The sequence below is a fragment of the Furipterus horrens genome, unplaced genomic scaffold, assembly GCF_987537825.1.
Source record: "Furipterus horrens unplaced genomic scaffold, mFurHor1.1.pri manual_scaffold_10, whole genome shotgun sequence".
Classification (NCBI taxonomy): Eukaryota; Metazoa; Chordata; class Mammalia; order Chiroptera; family Furipteridae; genus Furipterus; species Furipterus horrens.
The window spans coordinates 35240814-35264556 of NW_028327180.1; the positions used below are offsets into that span (position 1 = coordinate 35240814).

The window sequence follows — 23743 nt, forward strand, 5'->3', positions numbered from 1 at the left end:
TCTCTATGCTTTGTTGAACCTGTAATTTATACTGATAGGGTACCTGGAAAAAATTTTTGAAAATATACAGAATGCCATAAACTTAGACAATACTACAGCAAATTTTAGTTTGGTCTGTTCAGTCATATAATCTGGTTTTTTTTTTTTTTTTTTTTTTTAAATATAAAACTCATTTTTATTAAATTGTATGAAAAGGTGCTTAACTTTATCTGAGCTGTGTCTATAATGAAAACACCAGCCTCACCTTTCTGGGGAGCATCCTGAGCAGGGGAATTATGAAGAGCATCAGATGTAGGTACACGTCCTAATAAAACTTTGGAGAGAATTAAGTTAACTTATTTTTTAATCCTGAAAATACAAGAACAGTACAAAATAGAACTCAAAAGAAATTAAAATAGTTATTTTATTTAAATGTCTCAATAGCAATACATTCTGGAATGACTTGGATTTGTCCAATTTTATTTCTGTTAAAATGACTGACCAGAGAGCACAAGGCATTGATCCCTTGAGAGGAGGTTACTGAAGATAAAAACAGCAGTTATATGTAAATTAGTCTATAAACTGACTGGGAATAACTAGAAATTTTGAAGGTTTTAATCAGATTACTTCCACCTACTTAGTAATAGAAGCCAAGGGAGGAAGAACAAAGAGTCGTTCACTCGAGCAGAGAGGAAACCTAGAGCTGGCCTTTCCCAGAGCAGGTCAGAAGTTCGGGGACCACGGCAGGTGGTCAGTGGAAGGCGCAGAGGAAATGGCAAGTCTGTCTCCAAGTGCCGTCATACCCTGAAGGAAACGCAGCCCACTGATGAGTGCTGCTGACACCTAGAAAAATTTTTATTCAAACCAACACAAACTCAAATAGTAATTTTAAAAAACATTAAGAATAGTGAGGAGCAACCTGATTTTTCTATTTCTTTTAATCTTTTAAAGAAGTGGTATATCTATTATGAAACAAAATTTACCCTAAAACTTAGCAGCTTGAAACAGCAAACTACCTCACCGTTCCTGTGTCTCAGGAATGTGGGTGGTGTAGCTGGGGGCAGCTGGCTCAGGAAGCAGAGGTACACAGGCTAAGTTTCCCAAAAACACATAGCCAGTAAGTGGCTTTGCCTTGCCATAATGTCCTGCAGGAGTGTCAGGAAACAGGAGCCGGCCAGGAAGAGGAGACATGCCTGTCAGTCCATTGCATTTCAAATGAAGGTAGCAACCTGGCTGGTGTGGCGCAATGGATTGGGCACCAGCCTGTGAACCAGAGTCATTGGTTCAATTCCCAGTTAGGGCACATCCCTGGGTTGTGGGCCAAGTCCCCAGTTGGGAGGTCCCAAGAGGCAACCACACATGGATGTTTCTCTCCCTATCTTTCTCTGTACCTTCCCGCCTCTCTAAAAATAAACAAATAAATCTTTAAAAAAATCAAGTGAAGGTAGCAACTCCTCCCCATAGTCTCTGGGGAACTTGAAGCATTTGGCCTTCTCGGTTGTCCTATAAAGGCAGGAGCACAAAGTTTAAGAGAGAACTTCAAAAGTGCTTGGCACCATATAATGAAATTTATAAAGCTCTCTCAGCTAAAAGCAGTCCAATAACAGATGTTTTACAAAAAGTAGAGCATAGAAATTAAGATAATGCTGAAGAAAGTTCAGAGGACGAGGGTATCTTGTCAAAAAGAAAACTCATTCAGTTAATGGAGCTTAGTAGTGATGAAGCAAGCATTACGTACCTAATTCATATTAATATGTAATACTTTGATGAAAATTGCTTTAATAAAGGTATTTCTCAATTATAAAAATATAATAGTACATTTTTTTTAATTTTTGGAACCTAACCCCCCCTTTTTGTACTAGTTCTTCGTTTCGTATAACATGGATTCACGTAACATGGCATTTGTTATATGGGGGTTATATGGGGGTTACCTGTATCCTCATAACTTGGGTTAAGGCACAGGTTTCTTAAACCACAGAAAAGAATAACTAAAAAAAGTTATAAATTAGACTTCATCAAAATTAAAAACATCTGCTTCTCAGAAGATACTATAAAGAAAATGGACAGGCAAGCCACAAATTGGGAAAAATATTTACAAAACCTATACCTGGCAATGGACTAGTAGCCAGGGAAAAAGAATTCCTGTAACTCAGCAATAAAAACACAAACAATATATCCATACAATGGAACATTACTCGGCAATAAAAAGGAACGAGCCATCAAATCACAAAAAGATGGAGGAACTTGAAATGCATATTGCTAAGTGAAAAGCCAATCTGAAAGGGCCACATACTATATGATTCCAACTACATGGTGCTCTGGAAAAGGGAAAACTATGGGGACAGTATAAGGGCCAGGGGTTAGAGAGAGGGAAGGATGAATAGATGGAGCAGAAAGGACTTTTAGGAAAGTGAAACTGATCAGTAGAATGCTCTTAACAGTGGATACATGTCATTATACTTTTGTCCCATAGAATATGCTACCCAAAGAATGAACTGTAATGTGAGCTATGACTTCAGTTAACATGTCAATATTGGCTTCTCAGTTGTAACAAACGTGCCACAGTAATGCAAGATATTGACAATAGGGGAGGAACTCTACTTTCTGCTCAATTTTGTGTAAACCAAAAACTGATCTGTAAAGTCAATAAAAAGCTTTTTTTTTTAAAGACAAACCAAATCTTTTTTAATGGGCAGAAGACTTGTCCAGCTACATCATAAAGGAAACATGTGTTTAGGACTTAAGCACATCGTTAGTCATCAGGCAAATGCAAACTGAAACGACCAGATACCATTATTCACCCACCAGAATGGCCAGGATTTAAGACGACAACACCAAGGATTGGTTAGGCTGAAAAACAACTGGAACTCTTTTATCTGTGGGAGTACAAATGGGTACAACCACTTCGGGAAAAGGTCTGGCAGTTTCTTACAAACATGCATAAGACCAACAGACAGAACAGACAAGTGGTTGCCAGAGGGGAGGGGGTTTAAGACGGTGATTAAGGTGAAGGGATTAAGAAGTACTAATTGGCAGTAACAACAGTCACAGAGATATAAAGTACAGCACGGGGAATATAGTCAATGAAACTATAACAACTATGTATGGTGCGTGCCTGAAATATCCAGGTGAACACTCTGTAAAGTATATGATTGTCTAGTCACTATGCTGTATACTTCAAACTAATACAAAATAGTGTTGAATTCAAACTGAAATTGAAAGATAAAATTTTTAAAAAGAACTAAACATGAATATATCTACCTTATCAGACAACAATTCCACTACTAGGTACTTACCCAAGAGAAAAACATTAACTCACAAGAAGACTTGCACATGAATCTTAAGAGCAGTTCTGGCTGTAATAGCCAAAACCTGGAAATGGCCCCAGTGCCTGTCTCAGCAGAAGGATGGACCAATGCTGTCTGTTACACTACATTTGGGAATCCCCTCAGCAATGAAAGGGACAAGTTCGTAGTGCAACAAGGGCTGAACCTCAAAAACATGCCTAGTTTCTACAAGCCTTGCTCTGAATAATAAAAATTCTGTGACACCATTTATATGAAATCCTAGAACAGGGAAAATGAATCCAAGATTTTAAAAAATCAGAATATTGGTTCTAGGAGGGTGGAGGTGGAAACCAACTAGGAAGGAACATGAGGGAACTTTCTGGGTTTGACAGTAACGTTCTATTTCTTGATAGGGATTTGGGTTACATAGGTGTGTGTCAAAACTCAGAAGAATGTACTTAAGAGCTGTGCATTTCATTGTATAAATTTAATATGTAAAATTTACATTAAACACACAAACTAATAGGAAACCAAACCTGGCCCTAGGCCAAGGCTTCCTACCTTAATGATCTCTCCTGCAATCCATTCTGTGACTGTAATTTTTTCTTGGCATGCTTTCTTATCCCCCTTTGTCCATGATTTAGATAATAAAAATAGTGAATGTAAGACTTCTCAGCCATCCTGTGACAGGCTTTCCTTAAATTATCTGGTTAATACCAAAAACACTACAGTGCTGATTACTATTCAGCTTGTTGCCAGTCATGATTTCTATGTGACCCTCTTTAGTTTGTCAAATCATTCATTTATCAAAAAGTACTCAGCACTTAGTATGTACTCTAGTCTTAAGAGGCTTGCAATGTGGCGTGGGAAGCGGAGCTATACACATCACAGACAGAGGGAGGGAAAAGCCGGGCCAGGCTGCCCTAACAGAGGTGGGGGGTGGGGGGCGGGAGCAGTGGCTGAGAGGGAAGGTTCCCTGAAGGCAGCACTTCAGCTCTGCCTTGAACAGTGAATTGGCATTAAAACAAATGGCATACAGAAAAAAGGCCTAAGAAGTTTACAGCTCATTACCTCAATAATAGTTCATTTCTCTTACATGCCCTTCAGTGGACTCTTCACATTTGTGAACTTGCAACATGTCTTTTAAGACATGGCATGATTTTTGCCATTTTACAGATGAAGTTCAAGTTTAGTATAGAAGTTGCTCCCCACCACAGTTAAGTGGGCAATCTAGGATTTGAACCCATGTCATCTATTCCAGAACCCGTACCCTCAATTGCCACAATATCATTTTCAACCAGTTTTGTAAATATTTTGGAGCCTTCGCTTTCTTTGACAAAAATATCAACCGCTGACACTGGCCACTTAGCTTACCTTGTTAAGTCCAAGCAGGGGCTGACAGGAACCTAAGTAGACATGTTATCTCCGGGTTCAGTTAAAACAACCATTTCTGCATATTCGTGGACTTCTCAAGTCGCTCTGGCCCCAGGACAAATTATAACAAGATGGATGGTTGGAAGAATAGGAACTTGGCAGTCAAAACGCCAAACCCAAGTAGGCAGTCCCACCCTATACGGCATTATCTATCCGCCTCACCTACCTGTTCAACTGTCAGCACTACTTGTGTGAACACTGACTTTTGGGTCCCACACATTCTTCGGATTGTCGGTGCAAACCAAACTCCCAGCTGCAGAGCCCAGGAGAGAGCACCTGCAACTCAGCTTTTCTCTGGCTTCCCATCCTCTTTCCTATCCAAATCTGTCCGCCACGCCTGTGACTCGGTGCCCTCTCCCGCAGGACGAGGTCGGCTCTGACTGCACAGCCAAGCAGCAGTCTAGGACCACCCGCGCCGGAGGAAGCAGGCTCTGGCAGTGCAGAAGCACCACCTAGAGGGAGGCACTTGTCATGACTCCTTGGAGCTCAGTGGGGCATCCTCTAGACCAGCCCAGGCGTCCTTGGGAAGCCCTCTCCTTTGGGCTGAGAACACGCACACACGAGCTCCCAGCATCGCACCACACCCACGCTTTCCACAATTACCATGAAAAAATAAAAGGTGGCATATATGTCCTCCCGCATCCCACTCAGGCCAGTTAAATGACACCTAGTGACACCTAAATTCCTCTCCATGGAATCAAATGACTAATCTCAGAAATGGGCGTAGGCAAGGCTGGCGCGCCTGTGTCTGCAGCGTCGTCTAGGTGCAGGTACCAGGCGCTCCAGGGCAGCGCCCCAGCGGGCTGAGTGTTGGTTCCCTGGAATCCGGCGGGCACCTTCTCTCAGATCGCTCTTCTTCCTCACAGAGGAAAATCACAAAAGACCTCCAAGCTGCTTGAGTTAGTCTCCATTTATTTATTTACTTGTTTTTTTTACAAAAATCCAACATCAGACCATTGTGCTCAGGACTGGAAGAGGGGTGGGAGGGTGGACGGTGGCAGGGATGTCGGAGAGCTTCCCCCTCACAGTCCCATCATTTCAAGCCCAGCGCTCCCTGAGCGCACAGCAGGCAGCTTGGGGAGAGGATGCCCCATCTGTGCGACGGGGCCCTCTGACGGCGCAGGCCCTGCTGGAGGGGCAGCCACGACACGCGGGGGACACTGCTTGTGATGCAGGAGCTCAGAATGGCCTGCCAAGCACCTTCGGAGGTGCTTGCTTAGGGGGTGCCCCTCATGGAGAAGAGCCGCCCGGCTAGCTGGAGAGCAAGGACGTCTGGGGCCCTGGCAGCAAAGGCCAGACGACTGGGCATCACCTTCGGCCGGCCAAGGAAGCCCTGGTGGGTCTTCAGCGCCATTTTCATGTTCCACTGCGTCACAGGTGGTACAGGTGACATCTGGGTTTCCCACGGTGACTGATCAGCATCAAAGGCATTCTAAGCAGGGAGCTGGGCCTGTCCCTAAGCACCTTGCAAAAATCAGCAGCCATTCTCCAAGAGCTCCTAAGCAGGCAACCTGAAAGATCTAACTGCCCTGCTCCCTGCTTGAGAAGTGTCCTTTAAGAACATGGCTGTTTCCTTAAAGGGTCCGCTGGAGCCTGCTGTTTGAGGTCCTTCGCGTCCGTGTCCATTCAGGTCCACACAGGGCTATCCCTGCTTGAGGCTCTGACATCCCAACCTTGCCTACAGCACACTGATGTTCTCCGTAACCTCAGACCATGCAGCTACTCCTGTATCTACCAACAGCACTCAGGGACCCAACAGCCTGATGGACTGCTCCTCGCTCACCAGGTCCCACTGAAGGGCAGTTTATGAGTTCCTCACATGAAAATAAACAAGATAAAAATAGCAGCCACATACATAGCTCAAAACCCCACACTCTTTGGCTTCCTGGAGGGAAGAAGGCTACTGCTAAAAAGAATGAAGTCGGAAGTCAAGGACAGGGTGTTAGAAAGTTAGGATGCAGGGAGTCTGGAACCCGTTGCTGGGGTGCTGAGAAGCGTAACTCACTTCCTAGGTAGCTGCTCAGCAGGAGGGCTACGGGAAGGTGCCAGTGCGCACCCTGGAGGGCCAAACGCCCTGCGGGCAGCCCTGATCCTGCTGGCCCATGGAGAGGTCCCTGTGGTCAGGCAAGCCCTGCAGTTGGCATAGCATCTACAGGACAGAGCCTGGCTTCAAAATGGCACTTGAAAAGAACCACTGGAACAAGCAGGTCATAGGAGAATGTGCCCCCAAGAAACAGCAGCACAGGACGCCGGGACTGAGGACTCCGGAGCTGGTTTAAGGCATGTGCACAACCAGGACAGACCTGAGCAGAAAACCAGCCACACTCCACGCCCCTGGAAGGAAGCGGGGTCCAGGAAAATGGTAGAAATCATGGGCTACATCCCTGCCACATGTCACTAACACCCTCTTCAGTTCTCCTACTGCCACCACCACCGAAAGAAACATTAGCTTATTTCCACTGCAGCCCAGGGAACAGAAATGAAACCTGGAGGTAATGTGGGGTGGAAATGCCTGCGAAGTCATCAGGCTGGATTTGAGCTGAACATAACAGACCCCGTCCTTCTGCGGTTCTGGCACATGCCAAACCTCAGGGTGTTCTGGAACCAACCAGCCATTCCGGATCCAAGAAACTACAGATAATATACGATGTAGGTCCAGACAAAGGGGGAGGGGAAGGTGAATTTCACCAAGGTATTTACGCCAAGGCAGGTGCCTTGTGTTGTGTAAGACTTGCCGGCCAGCCGGGTTGGGAGGCGCAAAGGATGCTCGCTTGTTCTTCGTCCCAGAGAGAAAGCCAACCTGCAAACCACATCAGTAAGACCACACCTGGAGAGGCAGCCTGCCAGCTTGCCATTCTCTTCTACCAAAGACAGCCTCCAGGAAAGCCTGAAGCCACAGCACACGTTTTGAAATGGAGAGCTGGACAAAAAAGAGCCATTTAGGAGTGCTGCCTTTGGGTCTGCTTCCTTCCCGTTCTTCTGGTCCCAACAGGGAGACTAGGAGAGAAGGGAGGAGCCCTGGAACAGCACGACCTACACCACTGATAGAGCCCAAGGAAGCTCAGCTGTTCCCAAAGACACAGGTCCTCCCACGGACTCAGCAGAGGGGTGTGAGGTACAATTCTCTGGGTGGCAGGAGACAAGGAGAAAGAACAAACCAACAGGTCTTATCTCATCCAGGGCCCCCTAAGAGGGCCAGCCCAGCCCTTTTTTGTTTCTGCACAAAGATGTCCCTGGGGAGGATGGAGATGATATTGAAGAATGAGCCACATACCATAAGGCCAGGATCCATCTCCACCAAAGACAGAACATCAGGAGCTTTGGTGGGTCCCTCACTTTGTGAGATAGGCAGAAATTTCAAATTCCCCCCAAATATATATCTATATATATATGTATTTGTATATGAGTGTGTGTGTGCGCATATATATATACATATATATATGTATATATACACATACATATAAATAAGCCTTGAATGGCAAATCTGAAACAACTTCTTTTTTAAATAATAATAGTTGTTACTGAATTTAAAAACCACAAACCAGCTGTCCTGGGCTTATGAACTGTGTGAGTGACTCTCCAGAGTCCCCACGTCCTCAGTGTAAGCTATCAGTCAGTGCCCTGTGTAGGGAACCCCAGCACCTCTGGCCAGGGCTCCAGGCCCAGTGTGGCCAACTGCAGAGAAATGCAGCTATTTCCTTTCCACTCTTCCTGCCGCCTCTCCTAGCAGGGGGTCTGGGCCACCCATGCAGTGGATATCCCCGAGGCCCTCCAATGATCGGGAACCCTCAGAGCCTTCTCCCTCCCTCTGCTCATCCCCTCCCCAGAGCCTGCCATGCCCCTAGATGAACTTGAAGCACTTGGTCTTGTCGTGGGGCAGGCGGGTCTTGAAGAGCACAGAGTCCACCCTGAACTGAGTGTACAGCAGGGGCATGTAGCCGTACACCTTGACAAAAAAGTTGATACATTTGTGCCGCTCGTGAAAGTGGGAATCATCATGTGACAGGGCCTGAGGGCATCCTGGGCATCGGAAGGTCCATCGTGAGGTCACCTGGGCACGAGAAAGGAGGAGCACAGAGTGAGGTTCACAGGTGCCGATACTGGCAGAAACCCTGCAGAGTCTCCCACCCGATGCCTCCACCTCCACCCTCCACGGTGAAGACGCAAACCATCGACGACCACGGTCACACAGGGCAGGCCGGCCCGTGCCCAGGGTCACCTGCCTGCCACAGATGTACCGGCATCAGTCGTATAGGTGCGCTTTCCAAAAGGCCTGTATTTAATAGATAGCAGAAGCCTTAAAATGTTCAGTTTACCTGTCTCAGTGATTCTGCTTCTAGTGTTCATCATGGTTGCACAGCAAAATGTGGGAATAAAGTTGCTTGTTTCATCAAAGTTTTTAATAGCAAAATACCGGAAAACTACCCTTCAAAAGGGGATTAGTTAAATAATTATAAGATACTACACATCCATTTAAAAAATGTTTAAGAAAATTACATTTAAAGACATGGGGATGTGGTCATATTACAGGTTAGTAGTTGTTACGAAATTTCAAGCAATCAGAAAAGTATGAAGAATAATGTGACAGCTTCACTGTCAACAATGTGGCAGACCAGATAACATAAAATCCCCCTCAGCACAGACTGTCTGAAAAAAAAATGATAAAATATATAAACCATCTCTTTACATATATGTCTGAGCTTGTAATGAAAAATAAAATCCTTAGAAGCCAAAATAATTAAAAAGCCTGACTCCAGTGGAAGAGCCAAGAGCATGGGTCTTTATCAGGCTTGGGAGGCAAGCGCCGTGCAATCAGATTGGAGACTTTCTGAAATACTGGGACCCAAACATGGCGTGGGATGGAGGCAGCCCCACGAAGAGCAACAGTAGGAAATGTTTTCTTCTCAATCTCAGCTCTAAATGGAGAAGGAAACAGCACCTCTGAGAATTTAGAACCACAAACTGGCCCTCACACATCTGAGGCTAGGATTTATGTTGCCTGTGTATCCTGAAAAGCCCCAAGATGCTAATTTAGCTCACACAGGTCTCAAGCAGATAGTGACTCCAGGCATAGAGAAGAAGCAAATGCAAATCCTCTCGGGCATAAATTCAGACCTCAAAGAAACACCATAAGTAAAATCTCAAAGAATATGACCTCACAATCAAAGGTCACAAAAAAGGAAATGAGTCACATGAGGGAGAAATCTGCAGGAACAAACAACAGAATCAGATTCCCAAACACTGCAAACTAGCAGGATATTTAGAGAGAGAGTGACTGTAACAATAAATGTGTATAATATTATGATTCAATTCTGAAAGATTTCTCAAAGTTTACTAGAAGAAACAAGGGACTATCAAAAAAGTCCCAGTGGGTACAAAAAGGAACCAAATAGAACAACAGAAATGAAAAGTATATTGAATTAAATCAGACACTCAACTGACAGGTATGAAGAAAATGTTAGTGATTAAAAGTATACTAAAATTATTATCCAAAATGGAAAATACTGACAAAAAGCTTTAAAAACTATGATAGCAAGATTAAAAAATATCACCCGATACAGGAGACTAATGAACAACACAAACAAACGAACAAAACTGAACAAGGAACAGAATAACAGTTATTGGGGGGCGGGGGGAGAAGGGGGTAAGTAAGGGAAGGGTTTAGCAAAGGAACTAGTATGAATGACCCATGGACACGGACAACGGGGTGGGGAATGACTGTGGGAGAAGGGGGAGCTGGGTGAGGGTGGGAGCAATGGGGGAAAAAGTGGGACCACTGTAATAGAAAAACAATTTTAAAAAATTAAGAAATATGGAGAAATGATACTGAATGATTCCATTTGTATAAAGTCCAAAACAAGCAATACTGTAACATCGTTGTCTGTATTCATTATACTGTGCATTAGATCGCTATGGTTTACTTACCACTCGTTATACGTTTGTAACCTTAAACAACATGATTCTTACCACCTCCCCACCCCGACTGCTTATTCTGAATAAAGCCCATTTACATTCTAGAGCCTTCTCTTCCTTGAAAAGAAATATTGCACTACTCAAAGCAACAATATAAAATTAACTCCCTGTTCTTTAGTCAGTATTGTTAGGATATTAACATTATTGAAAGAATACTACTAATCACAAAAACCAATCAACCTTCCTAATTTTAAAAAGGGAAAGAACAGTTCAACAGTGAAATTCTGAAGTATTTAAAGCAAAAGCAAAATTATTATTTTAGAGCACAAAATAATATATATATCTGATACTATTAAAATTAGGTAAGTTATCCTGACTGATGTGACTCAGTTGGTTGGGTGTCATCCCACAAAGCCAAAGGTCACAGATTTGATTCCCGTTCAGGGCACACGCCTGGGTTGGGGATTTGGTCCCCAGAGCGGGGCATACCAAAGGCAACTGATCAATGTTTCTTTCACACATCAATGTTTCTCTCCCTCTCTTCCTCTCTCCCTTCCCATCCCTCTAAAAGTAAATAAAATCTTTTAAAGAATTAGTTAACTTAATAAAAATATTTAGTTCAAACTGGTTCTATACTACGAAGTACATAATTGGACTCAGAATTTGAAGAAATTAACTCAGAATTCAAAGACATTAACTTATTAAACCTTTGATTTTAAAAGGTCATCCCAATGTTGAATTGAATGCCTCTTATAATTCATTCCTGTAAGACTGAAAAAATTCACAGAATACTTATATTTTAAGTTTTCACTTGGGAAGAAGCATGTAAACCATGTGCAAATTACTCCTGCCTCACTCTCTACACTGAAGAAATGGTTTAGATAATGAATCACTAGCCTAATATAGTAGAAAAAACACACTTTAATGAAGATGAAAAATTCATCATGTCTATCAGAGCTTCAGGTGACTCATGATATTATTAGGTACCAACTCACCCAGAGACTTTAAATTTTCATAGATGTCTCTGATCCACTAAATAGAAGCATGCATGTTGGCTTAAGTCCAGCCCTTAGCTACATAAGAAAGAAAATAAAGACTAGAAAATTTCACCAATCCTTAATTTCTAAGACTTTGCCTCCCTTACCTTAGAGTTTGCAAAGAAGTATGCTTTTCATTGTTTTCTATCAGCTCTACCACTGTACTTGGCAATCATACTACTATTATTGACAATTGTAGCTATTATTCTTAGTTGTTGATTTGAGTGCATAATTTTGCTAATTATTTTGTGAGGCTTTAGCAGAATGCTCAGGGATAAAGAAAACTACGGGGTGATCAGGAGTTAAGTTATATCCCTGAGCCACACCTGGAAGGTTTGGTGGGTATAAATGGATGCAGAAGGCCCCCCAGTGCTATCTATCCTTTGTTATGCTTTGTTGCCTGGACCCAATGTCCTTTGGTGACCACAGTGCTTCCAACCAAAGATAGGACCTGATTATTGTTATTAGTACAGGATGCTGGTTTTTCAGTCTAGAACTTACCCTCACAATGTAAAAATAAACTATACACCCAATTATTATATACTCATGGCACTAATGATATTCATAAATGTAACTTATTATTTATAATATTAAATAACCTGCCTTTTAAACAATAGTAAAAATAAGACCTTAATCTATTTCTCTTTTCCTCTCTCTGAAAAGCAATGAAAAAATTGTCCTCAGGTAAGGATTAAAAAAAAAAAAACAACTTAGTTTGTCTCCAAGGACATCAGGTGTTACCTACAACATAAATACTGGCAGAGCACAGCCAACACTGCCACCAACTTGAATTGACCCAGAGTGTCTAGTATGCCTCCTGGCAAGGCCCTCCCAGGCCTGCCTAACCCCCCACTGCAGTGACGACAGAAAGGGAGACGGAACTGGTCTTTCTGTGCAGTGAGTATGAAGTTGGTAGATTCTGCTCAAATCTATTCAGAACTCAAAAGACAAAAACAAAACTCAAATTTCGAGAATTCTGAGGGCACTTTTCTTTTGGTTTTTAAATAAACACCTTACATATAGATAGTACTTCATATGTGCCAGGCACCAGTCTTAGGGCTTTACATAAAACTAACTCAGAAATTCTTAAATTTTTGTGCCATGGACTCCCTTCCACACCGGTCTGGCAATCTGCTGAAGCCTGCAGACTCTGCCTCAGAACGCCTTCAAAGGCATCAAACAACCACCTGAGATTACAGAGGAAACAAGCTATATGAAGATACAGTCATATAAATGCTCTTTTATAAGTGCATTAAGTAAAACTCTAACAATAACTACCAAAAATTTCAAAGCAGTGATAAGCACAAATGATACTCTGAAATGTGGCAGCAAATGGGACATGAAAATGTCTGTGAGTTCTACCAGCGACAAATCGGTTACTGCAAAAGCTCTTATGAATGTAGCCTGTTTCCTAACTGGGGAAAATGCTAAATTCCAGTTAGACATGAGTAAAAATTAAAGATGTAACATTTTTCCCAATTAAGTTTCAAACTCTGAGTTCTGTCCATCTTACGCCTTAGGAGTGAAGAGCCTCTGAACTACCCATCATTCATTCAATCTCATCAAGACAATGGTTTCTTGGCAGACAGCGTCATCACCCCCGTTTTACAGATGAGGACCCTGAGGAAGGGCCACATACTGCACAGCTGCAAATGGAATGAAGTAAGCAGGCAGGCACCCCAGACCCACCAGCAGCAGAACCCTCACCTTGATGGGGGGTTTCCGAGTGATGTGGGAGACGAGGAAGTTCATGGCAATGTCCTCACAGTTGATGTATTCGTCCACCATATCTCGGATGGCCTGGGGCATCACGTAAGAATACAGGTAGGCATAATACTGTCAGGGATCGAAAAAGAATCACACACTCTGGTTAGAGGCCATGCTTCTTTTGGCTTTCACCAAAAATGTGCATGGACCTGAGGGCTGGTAGGAGTGGGGGGAGGGAGGGAGCAATCACAGCATTTAAGGAGTTGCGGCCACGGATGCTTAACATCCTGCAAGGCAAATCTTCTGCAGTGAATCACTACCCCTTCCAAATTGCCATCATAACCCCCTCTGAGAATCACAGTTTCATTTCATCTCCTCGGTACTTAGGTCAGACACCGGTCCGGCGAACAACACTCCCCCTCTAACACGGCACTATGGGATAAATGAGGGTGAGAGCCTGGTTGTCCCCTCCACCTTCTCGGTAAGTCGCTGAGCCATGAGCAATCCAATCTCTCGGTGCCGCGCTTCCAGATTCTAGAATCCATTCACTCCTCACCAGTGCCATGGTCTCCCTGCCCCAAGCCACCGTCATCTCCTGCCTGGATTACTCATTCCGTCTAAACAGTCTCCCTGCTGCCATATTTCCTGCCCTGCAGTCCATTCTCAGCATAACAGAGTGATCATGTTAAAACACAAGCCCAACTGAACACATCACTCCTTTAAACCAGAGATTTTCAACCACGTGCCACAAGAATGTTTAAAACATGGAATACCTGACTATCTAGTCAGGGGCACTGGCCTCTTTCCCCTTAGATTGTCAAATTTAAAAAAAACGACAACAGCCAACACTACAGTAGCTGTCTGGTGTGATTAATCAAAATTACACCTATTTTTCTGTCAGATCGGCAAAAAACATATTTTTGTTGCACCACCAAATTTTAGTAATTAGTTGATGTGTGCCATGAGATGGAAAAGTTGCAAATCACTGCTCTAAATCCCTCGGCTTCCAGCTCATTCAGAGTAAAAGCCTTCGCTCTGAATGTCCTGCAAGACCCACACCTGCTCATGATGCTGACTGCTAAATTTTCAGAAATATTATGAGACTATTTAGGAATTGTGTGAGCTTGTTATGAAACAGCCATTATTAAAAATATAATTACACCCTTAAATAAGTTATATTTAAAAACAATAACAACCTAAAGTTCCTCACTTCTTGATTATTTAGTTATATTTTACTACTGTTCATTAAACTTTACTGTTATCTTGATGTTATTCACATCTATCACATCTAGATGGTGAAAATACTACACAACCATGTGCAAATGCCCATCTCTTCCCAAACCCATGTTCACTGACTCGTGCTGGTCCCCTGAAATCAGCCGCGGTGAGTAGGAAATGGGCAAATGCTATAAAGCCGGGCGCACATTAACCGTGATGTGTTGCAATATGATGATGATGAATAAGTGAGGTGCCCAATAAGACTGACTGATGTATTATTACCTCAAATACAGAAGCTATGTAGTGAAAAAACTGATCATAAAATTTTTTGTAGCATATAGAAGTTTTCTGGTTTGGTGGCAAAGTACTTAAGAGATGGTGAACTCAAAACAAAAGTTTAGAACTTTTTTCCAATACTATATGATTTAATGCCAAAAATAATTTATGAAAGTCTATAAAAATTTTCATATCTATACATTTTAAAAACACAGAAAAAAATTCTGTAACCCATTTAAAAATCTCCTAAATGAAAAGTTGCAATAAAGTTAGAGCATATTCTAAAATATAAAAATGTAACACCTTCTCATTATTTTGCTAAAAAACTGAATGGTATCATAGAAGATGGAAATTCTAGTCAATTTCAGCAAAATGCTACCAAATTGGTAGATGAGGATCATGCCTTAGTAAGCCCAGTAATAAGGTATTCCTTCCAAGGACAGTGATTAAAACCAAGTATCAAAAACATACTTAATTTGGAAACAGACCTCTGATTTACCATAACACCCAGTATCAAATCAAGATTTACAAAAATAAGGCATATTCAATCACATTGCTCTCACTAAAATTTAAGAATTTAGTGAGAATATTTTGAAACCTTATTTCATCTTTACCTCAACCTCACAAAATTTCTATAAGTATGATAGTTACACACATATAAATATTGATATAATTCATAAATAAACATACATATTTGTGAGGTGCTGGATTGAAATTTTTATTGATAGGCACTTACAATCAAAAAACTTGATTGCTCCACTAGAGGGAATTATGCTAAGGGCAATAAGTCAGACAGAGAAAGACAAACACTATATGATTTCACTTATATGTGGAATCTAAAAAACAAAATAAACAAAACAGAAAGACTCATACATACAGAGAACAAACTTATGGCTGTAAGATGGGGGAGCGGGGAGGGGGCTGGGTAAGGTGAAAGGATTAATTATACTGATTGGCAGTTACAGAGCAGTCACGGGAATCCAGAGCACAGTATAGGGGATAGTCAATGATATTGTAGTAACTGTGTATGGTGCGAGGTGGGAATAGGCTTATGTGGCTGAGCACTTTGTTAAAGTCACATAAACTTCTAACCACTATGTTATACACTTGAAACTACTCTAATATTGAATGTCAACTGTAATTGAAAAAAAATTGTTCTAATTAGGGAATGACCAACTTAATTGCTTTCAAGGATCAAACAAGTAAGGCACATAAATAAGTGACAATTTAAAGAAACGGGTGTAAGAAAAATAAAGAGCCGCAGGGCAAATAAACACATATATGCCCCTGCACAGGGAACAGTGGCTACATGGCTCCCGCCAGTTGGTACCAGGCATAAACACGGCCCCAGTACGACCCCATCTTCACTTCCATTAAGGCCCAGACCTTTGTGTCAACCCCTCTGATTTTTAAAGCCTGGAAGTGCATGAGACAGCAATGGCAGGGCTAAATAAATATCTCTGTAAGCCACAGAAGGTGCTAGTTTGTAACTTTGCACTCTAGAATTTCAGACAGGAAGAAACAACAACTAAGTTTTATTAAGTTTGCTTATTACTTAAATGTACAGAGATCTGACTACTGCAACTTTTTTAAAAAGATTTTATTTATTGTTAGAGAGAGGGAAAGGGAATGAGAAAGAAAGGGAGGGAGAGACACATCAACGTGCAAGAGAAACATCAACTGATTGTCTCTAGAACACTCCCAACCAGGGACCTGGCCCTCAACCCAAAGATGTGCCCTGACTGGGAATCGAACCAGCAACCTTTTGGTCCATGGGATGATGCGCAACCCACTAAGCCACACCAGTCAAGGCTGACTATTGTTAACTTTTAAAGAGCGATCAGAGAATTGAAGAAGACAGACTTTTCAGAAGACAAATTCTCAAGGTATAAGTAGACACAGCTAAAAACGGTGGCTTTCTTAGATGGCCAGTATGAAAGTAAGTGACTCGCAAGTAGGCATGGGTTTTCAGCCAGATGCTCTCTCACGCTACTTGCCATGCCCAGACCAACCAAAGCCCATACATGTTTGGTAAATAAGAACAAGGGCAAGGTTCAAAAATGGGATGAGCATATCAGCTTCACATTACATTTTAAAGAGAAAAAAAGAGCTGAAAGTTTAATGACTTCTTAGGCTCATTCAAAATGTCCCTAGCATGGTAACTTTGGAGGTCCTATTTGAGATCCCTTGCAAGATGCCACCATCTGAGTTAAGAAATATATGAAGAACATGAGATCTGATGGAAATGAAGGGGGTGGGGGGAGGTATGTGAGAGATGATGAGTTTTTTTTGGAAAAAAGTTCAGTTTGAAGTACCAGAGGGACATACAGGGGATGTCCTAAAAACAATTAAATATATGAGCACAGATCCTAAGGAAGAGCCAAGGCTGGAAGATAGATACAGAAATCATCAGCTCACAGGTGCTAAGAAAAGCTACAGACCTTGAGTGGATGAGAGAACGTCAAAGGAAAACACAACGTGAGAAGGGCACTCGATGAAGCTAGAACCCTGACAACTTCAACATTTATGAGGAGGACAGCATGGAGGGTGCATCTCCCATGAGGGCATGAAGTCCTCAGAATGAGAGACAGGATGCAGTGGAGGTTAGGATGACGGGCCAGGTGCCAGCACCCTCGATGACCATGAGGGAATAATTACGAGGTTGGCAGATGGCAGCAAGACAGATGCTGTCAGCCTCAAATGAGGCTTTCTTTATATGACAGCTGAGAATTGTCCAGAAGTGTCATTAGTAAGCAGTGAAAATAGTTCTGTACACTTTTCCTGCTCCAAAGTACAAATCTGGGAACATGCGTAGCCTCGATTCCTGTTCATGGAAGAAACACAGGAACTGGCTAAAGGGGAAGCACTGTCCTCAGAGGAGAATCAGGTTTCAGGCAGGTCAAGGAGACAGAGGAGGCCTGTGGGAGTGTTGGCAATTTGGTGACCTCAGGACAGGGATTCTTCAGAGCCCAGAGGAAGGCTATGGGAGGGAGGTACAGAGTAGCACTGTCCAACAGAAACATAATGTGAGTCACATGTGTCATTTTAAATTTTCCAGCAGCCACATTTTTAAAAGCAAAAAGAAACAGCAAAATTATTCAATAATATATTTTACTTAAACCCAGTGCACCCAAAATAACTGCATTTTAGCAATCATCTTAAAAAGCTATTGAGATAGTTTGCCTTCCTTCTTTCATGCAAAATTTTCAAACTCTGGTGTGCTTTACAGTCACAGCACGTCTCAATACTGACCAGTCACATTTCAAGTGCTCAACAGCCACATGTGGCCAGTGGCTACTTTACAGAATAGACAAGAAATAGGAAGAAGATAAGCCAGGAGCAAAAAAAACAAAAACAAACACAAACAAACAAAAAAAAGAACGGTTTAGTTACAACAGTACAAGAGAGGAGTAACAACTGGAGGGGTTTACATTTTGGATATTCAGTGAAAATCAGGATGTGAGGCATGGGGAAAGTTACAGCCTCTAAGGAATCAAACAACATACAGGGCCACAATAGACAGAAGCTTGTGGTAGGCTTGGGATAGTGGTGCTTAGCCTGAGTTAGAAGAATGCCGGGCTCAGCCCACTGCTCGCCAGGTCACAAGTAGAATGGCAATGTTGGCACTGAATGGTAGTTTAGCACAATGCTCTCAGTTTTTACAGAGGGACAGGTCAGGTCCAGAAAGATGAACTTATTTTCCTAATGGTCGACATGTAATTGTATAGGCAGCTTTCTCATCCTGACTTTATTCCAGAGTTGCTCTAAGCATCTTGATCACTGTCTTTAAAAATAGAAACTGCTTAATTCTAGCACAGAAGGGATATATAAGAAGCACTATGAAAGCTGACTTTAGGGCAGCATTTCACTATCACATAAAGGTTCAACTCTTACCAAGTTCATGCCATTCTTACCAAACTTTTTATTACCTTGTGAAAGAAGGCAGCACCTGTCAGCACCATGGACAGCTCACAGGAGTAGTTGGAGTTGTAGAGCCAGGACTGATGAGGGATGTCCCACGCATGGTACCGGCCAGGGAAACCCACAATGCGGTCCCGTGCTTCTCTCCACACCCTCAAAAAAAGCACAAGTATATGTACACACTTAAGTACAAAGCTCTAAGATTATCATAAATGTTTAAAATCACTGCCTATTTCTGGCACGCTCTGGTTCTTAGGCTGTTACTTCTTTTTTTCTTTTTAAGTAACAAAATTAGTCACAAGCCAAATAGGATAAAAACAAATAAAGACTGTCACACGCCGCCTCCTTGATAAGCACCTGCCTCTTATTATTGCTCCTCTAATTCCTGACAGCCAGTATCTCTCCAGCCTGGAACAACATGGGAGCTAAGTCAGGGGTCTCCAGAGTTGGGTGTGTACAGCAATCTGCTAAGAAGCAGGAAGAAGATACCAACTTCTACTTCTATTTATTTTAATCTCATTTAATTTCTAAAAGAAAGTTTTGTTTTTAATGAGTATGATGTATTAGTACATTAGGACTTGTATATAACAGATGTATTCTGCATGCTTAACTTTTCCTTTATTGAGTGGGTGCGCGGTACAGGAAGCTTAGAGGCACTGGTGTAAGCGCAGCAGACTGCGGCCTGCAGTGAGGTCCAGCAGTCTTCATTTTTGATTTGAGCAGAACTGAAAGAGAGACCTGCACCATAAAAAGAAGTGGTTTCCAGGATCGTGTAAATGACAAATTTCATAAATGCAAAAAATAAATTGAAAATTCAATATTTCCAGAGAAAGTTTTATGTCACCCCCAAATTTTATAGGTAAAACAGAACAAACACAATCAATTCCCCAGTTTGCCAGGGTAAAATCATAGAGCTGAAAGCATTTCTGCCGCATGGAATCCAGAAACCCTTCAGAGGACTTCTGGGTTCCTGCTTCACCTCACCCCCAAATGCAGATTCACACTGCCTGTGAAACGCCCTCATCACTTACATGGAACTTCAGTTCCTAAAACACACAGATTACATTTCAAAAGAATTTCTATCCTATTAAGCTCAAAAGCAACTAATCTAGTCCAACAGATGAGAAACCATGCTTCTATCACAACATAACAGTCTTCTAGGTGGGCTTTCCGTCACCTCCTACCCAAATTCCTACCTCTATCCTAATTTATGTCCTAAAACGGACTCTAAGTTACTAACCTAAAAAGCTATGTTTTTGTAATGTAATTTGATATATCCAGGATTTAAGGATTGCTAGTGAGTACCACGGGCATAATAAAATGCTATATCAGTACTCATACGAATACTGCGCTCTTCAAATGCCTATTGCTCCTACTAGTCCTGAAATCTCATCAGAAGAAAGAATGAGAAACTGAATATTTCAGTCACCTGATATGGCTGATTTCAGTCAATAATGTAGACAGCTCTTAATAAAGCTGCTACAACAATATCAAAAGGTAACATATCTCTTTTGTTAAAGGCTGTCAACCATGAAATAATTGACCAGGTGTTAATTTTCTATTAAATAATAAAGTAAAACTCAATTTAAAACAGTGACATAAAACAAATTCAACTTAAAGGCTTAATTTTAAATAAATTCCTGGAACAATGCACCAAGAATTTTAGACAGTATGGTCTCAATGGATATTTGAAAGTCAGGCATTTAAAAATATTGATTATGTATAATGCTGCCAATTTACATTTGAAAGTGTTACACATAATCAGTTCCTTAACATTACATTCAAATTTATGCTGCACTAAATATTTTTAATCTATGTGCTATATCATAGATCATGCTTTAGCATACCTTCCCATTAATGAATTTTTCTTTCAGTGTGTAAAAGAATAGTAACTACATACACACTGCTAGGGAAAAAGTTTCAAAGGTAATTTCAGAGTTCAAACTTAAAAACAAAGAAAATTCACTGAGTATATACAACTTCACCAAACAAGAGAAATTTTAAAATAAATGAAATTAAGTTTTCACTGAAGAATCTGAATCACAACTAATAACCTTCTGTTAACATTTCAAATTTAAATACTATCACCTTTAAAATAAGTGTATCGATTCAACCTTTTCATGGTATGAACTTTGGAAAATTAGCATATCATTTCTATCTCAAATAAGTATAGTCAGTTAAGTAAATGTATATATGTATTGACAGCTCAAACAATAAATATTTTTGTGCAAATCTGTGTGATTCAGAACAATTTTTTAATGAGTTACCTGAATGAAGTGAAAGGTCATGTTACTATTAATGTTAATTTAAAACTAATTTTCTGATCTTCAAATATTTAGGATATTACAGAACATTAAAGTAATATGGACTTTATCAAACTCAGAGACATATTCTTATCTTTGTTGGTTATACTTCCAAGTTTTCCCTCGGGTCCATTAAGAACCAAATAATTTGAAACGCAATAGGAAAATAAAGTGTAAAATCAACTAATAATCAAAGAATGTATTAAAAATGAGATTTTTTGTTTCCTGTTTAAAATAAATTTCTTTGTCAAATTCCATGTCTCTTACATTATAATATGTACGCCTTTTCTTCCTACTTGAAATATTTTAAAAACCTATACCAAACCATCACTTTTTTCTTTTAAAAAAAAGGGTTTTGTTAACTCCCTTTGGAAAATAAAACTCATAGCTCTTCCGGCCAAAATGGAGGCACAGACAGACACACTGTGTCTCCCTCCACAACTAAGAAGGACTACAATTACCTTAAAACTAGAAACAACCAGAAGTTCCAGAATATCAAACTGCATGGAAGTCCAGCAAACAAAGATATAAAGAAGAAATACTCATCCAGACAGGTAGGAGGGGCAGATCTGGGGCAGAGAGGACGCAGTGTGGTGGCAGCAGCAGCAACGGCAACGGCAGACCAACAGAAAGTGCAGTCACATGTTTTAAAAAGTCAGGAGGGATACCTGGGGAGTATGCCCAGCTCCTCATCTGACCTCACAGCTCACAGTCCCAGAACCAGGGAAAATCAAGCCTCATTGCTTCTGACTGTGCAGACCAGTGAGGGCTGGGGTGGAGGCAGAAACTGCCAGTCTCAGCAGAGCCAGCTAGTTTAAAGGGCCCCCACGGTCCTAGAACGTCCACAGACCCACCCACTCTGGGAACAACGGCCAGAACAGAAGCTAGAGGGGCACCAGCCTGGTGTGGAAGTGGGAGAGGTGCCTAGAAAAGGGGCGAGTGCTGGGCAGGCAGCATTGTTCCCTCTCAGACCCCTCCCACACACATAGCGCCACAATGTGGTGAAACAGGTCGCCCTGTACCAACGAATCCCTAAGGCTCTGTCCCTTAAAACATAACAGTAGCAACAGCTCTACCTGGGACTCGGAGGCAAACAAACACAGGAGCCTGTCAGAATGAGGAGAGAGAAGTATGGCCCAAATAGGGGAATGGATCAAGGTTCCACTGGGAGAACTAAGTGATGAGGACATAGCCAACCTAACAGATGAGGAGACAACCTAACAGACGCAGAATTCAAAACACTGGTGGTAAAGATGCTCACAGACCTGACAGATATGCTTGAGTATGGCAAACACATAAGAGAAGAAGTGAAGGCTATGCTAAGTGAAATGAAGGAAAATCCACACAAAACCAATGGTGAAGGGAAGGAAACCGGGGTTCAAATCAATGATTTGGAACATAAGGAAGGAAAAAACAGTCAATCAGTGCAGAATAAGGAACCAAGAATTGAAAAAAATGAGGAAACCTTCCGAAATTTTGCAAAGGAGATGGACATACAGGTCCGGGAAGCACAGAGGGTCCCAGGTGAGCTGGACCCAGACAGGACCACACTGGGACGCATCATGATTGAGATGCCAAAGGTGAAAGATAAAGAGAGAATCCTAAAAGCAAGAGAGAAGCAGAGTGTTCCCTACAAAGCAGTGCCTGTAAGACTATCAGCTGATTTCTCAGAGGACACTTTGCAGGCAGGAAGGGACTGGCAAGCAGTATTCAATGTGATGAAAAGCAACCTACAACCAAGATTACTCTATCCAGCAAAGCTATCATTTGGAATGGAAGGGCAGATGAAGTGCTTCCCAGACAAGATGAAGCTAAAGGAGTTCATCATCACCAAGCTATTATTATATGAAATGTCAAAGGGACTTACTTAAGAAAAAGAAGATCAAAACTATGAACACTAAAATGACAACAAACTCACAACTATCAACAACTGAATCTAAGAAATAAAAACAAAATCCAACTAAGCAAACCAGAATAGGAACAGAATCATAGGTATGGGGATCATTTGGAGGGTTATCAGCTGGGAGGGGGAAGGGGGAGAAATGGGGAAATGGTGCAGGGATTAAGAAGCATAATCGGTTAGTACAAAATAGACAGGTAAGTTAAGAATAATATAGGAAAGGGTGAAGCCAAAGAACTTATATGCATGACCTATGGACATGAACTAAGGGGGGTGGGATTGCTGGAGGGAAAGGGGGTACGGGGCAGAGGGAAGCAAAGGGGGAAAAAACTGGAATTACTGTAACAACATAATCAAAAAAATACTTTAAAAAAGAAAAGAAAACTCATAAAACAGAGCCATGAAGTGTAAAGAAAAAGATCAATGTAGATCCAGTTGTGGAATTCAAAAATTCTAGATTCCAGGTAACAGATACTTGGATCCAAAAAGAGAACCTGCCTTCTAGTCCACCATCCCATGTCATCTCTTAAGCTTACACTGTTTCTTTTTAAATAAAATTTGTTCAGCTATAAATCACATATCATGACATTCACTCATTTAAAAATGCACAACTCATTGGGATTTAGTATATTAACAGAGCTGTGAAACCAACACCACTATCTAACTTTAGATATTTTCATCATTCCAAAAAGAATCTCCATAATCATGAGCAGTCACTCCCCATGTCCACAGTTCATGGCAATCACTAATTTATTTTCTCTCCATGGA

At 41.6% G+C, this 23743-nt stretch overlaps 1 protein-coding gene across 2 annotated transcripts in view; it reads right to left on the minus strand.

The window, feature by feature from the left end:
- Window positions 1-5595: 5595 nt before the first annotated feature.
- Window positions 5596-23743, minus strand: part of EXTL3 (exostosin like glycosyltransferase 3) — a 101330-nt gene continuing 83182 nt past the window's right edge. For both annotated transcript variants that reach the window (XM_090289023.1, XM_090289022.1), the window contains exons 5-7: window positions 18781-18925; window positions 13358-13486; window positions 5596-8751 (exon numbers count right to left, since the gene is read on the minus strand). In XM_090289023.1, coding sequence (XP_090145149.1) covers window positions 8542-8751; window positions 13358-13486; window positions 18781-18925 — 484 coding nt within the window. In that variant the 3' untranslated portion in view covers window positions 5596-8541. The remainder of the gene's footprint in view (window positions 8752-13357; window positions 13487-18780; window positions 18926-23743) is intronic.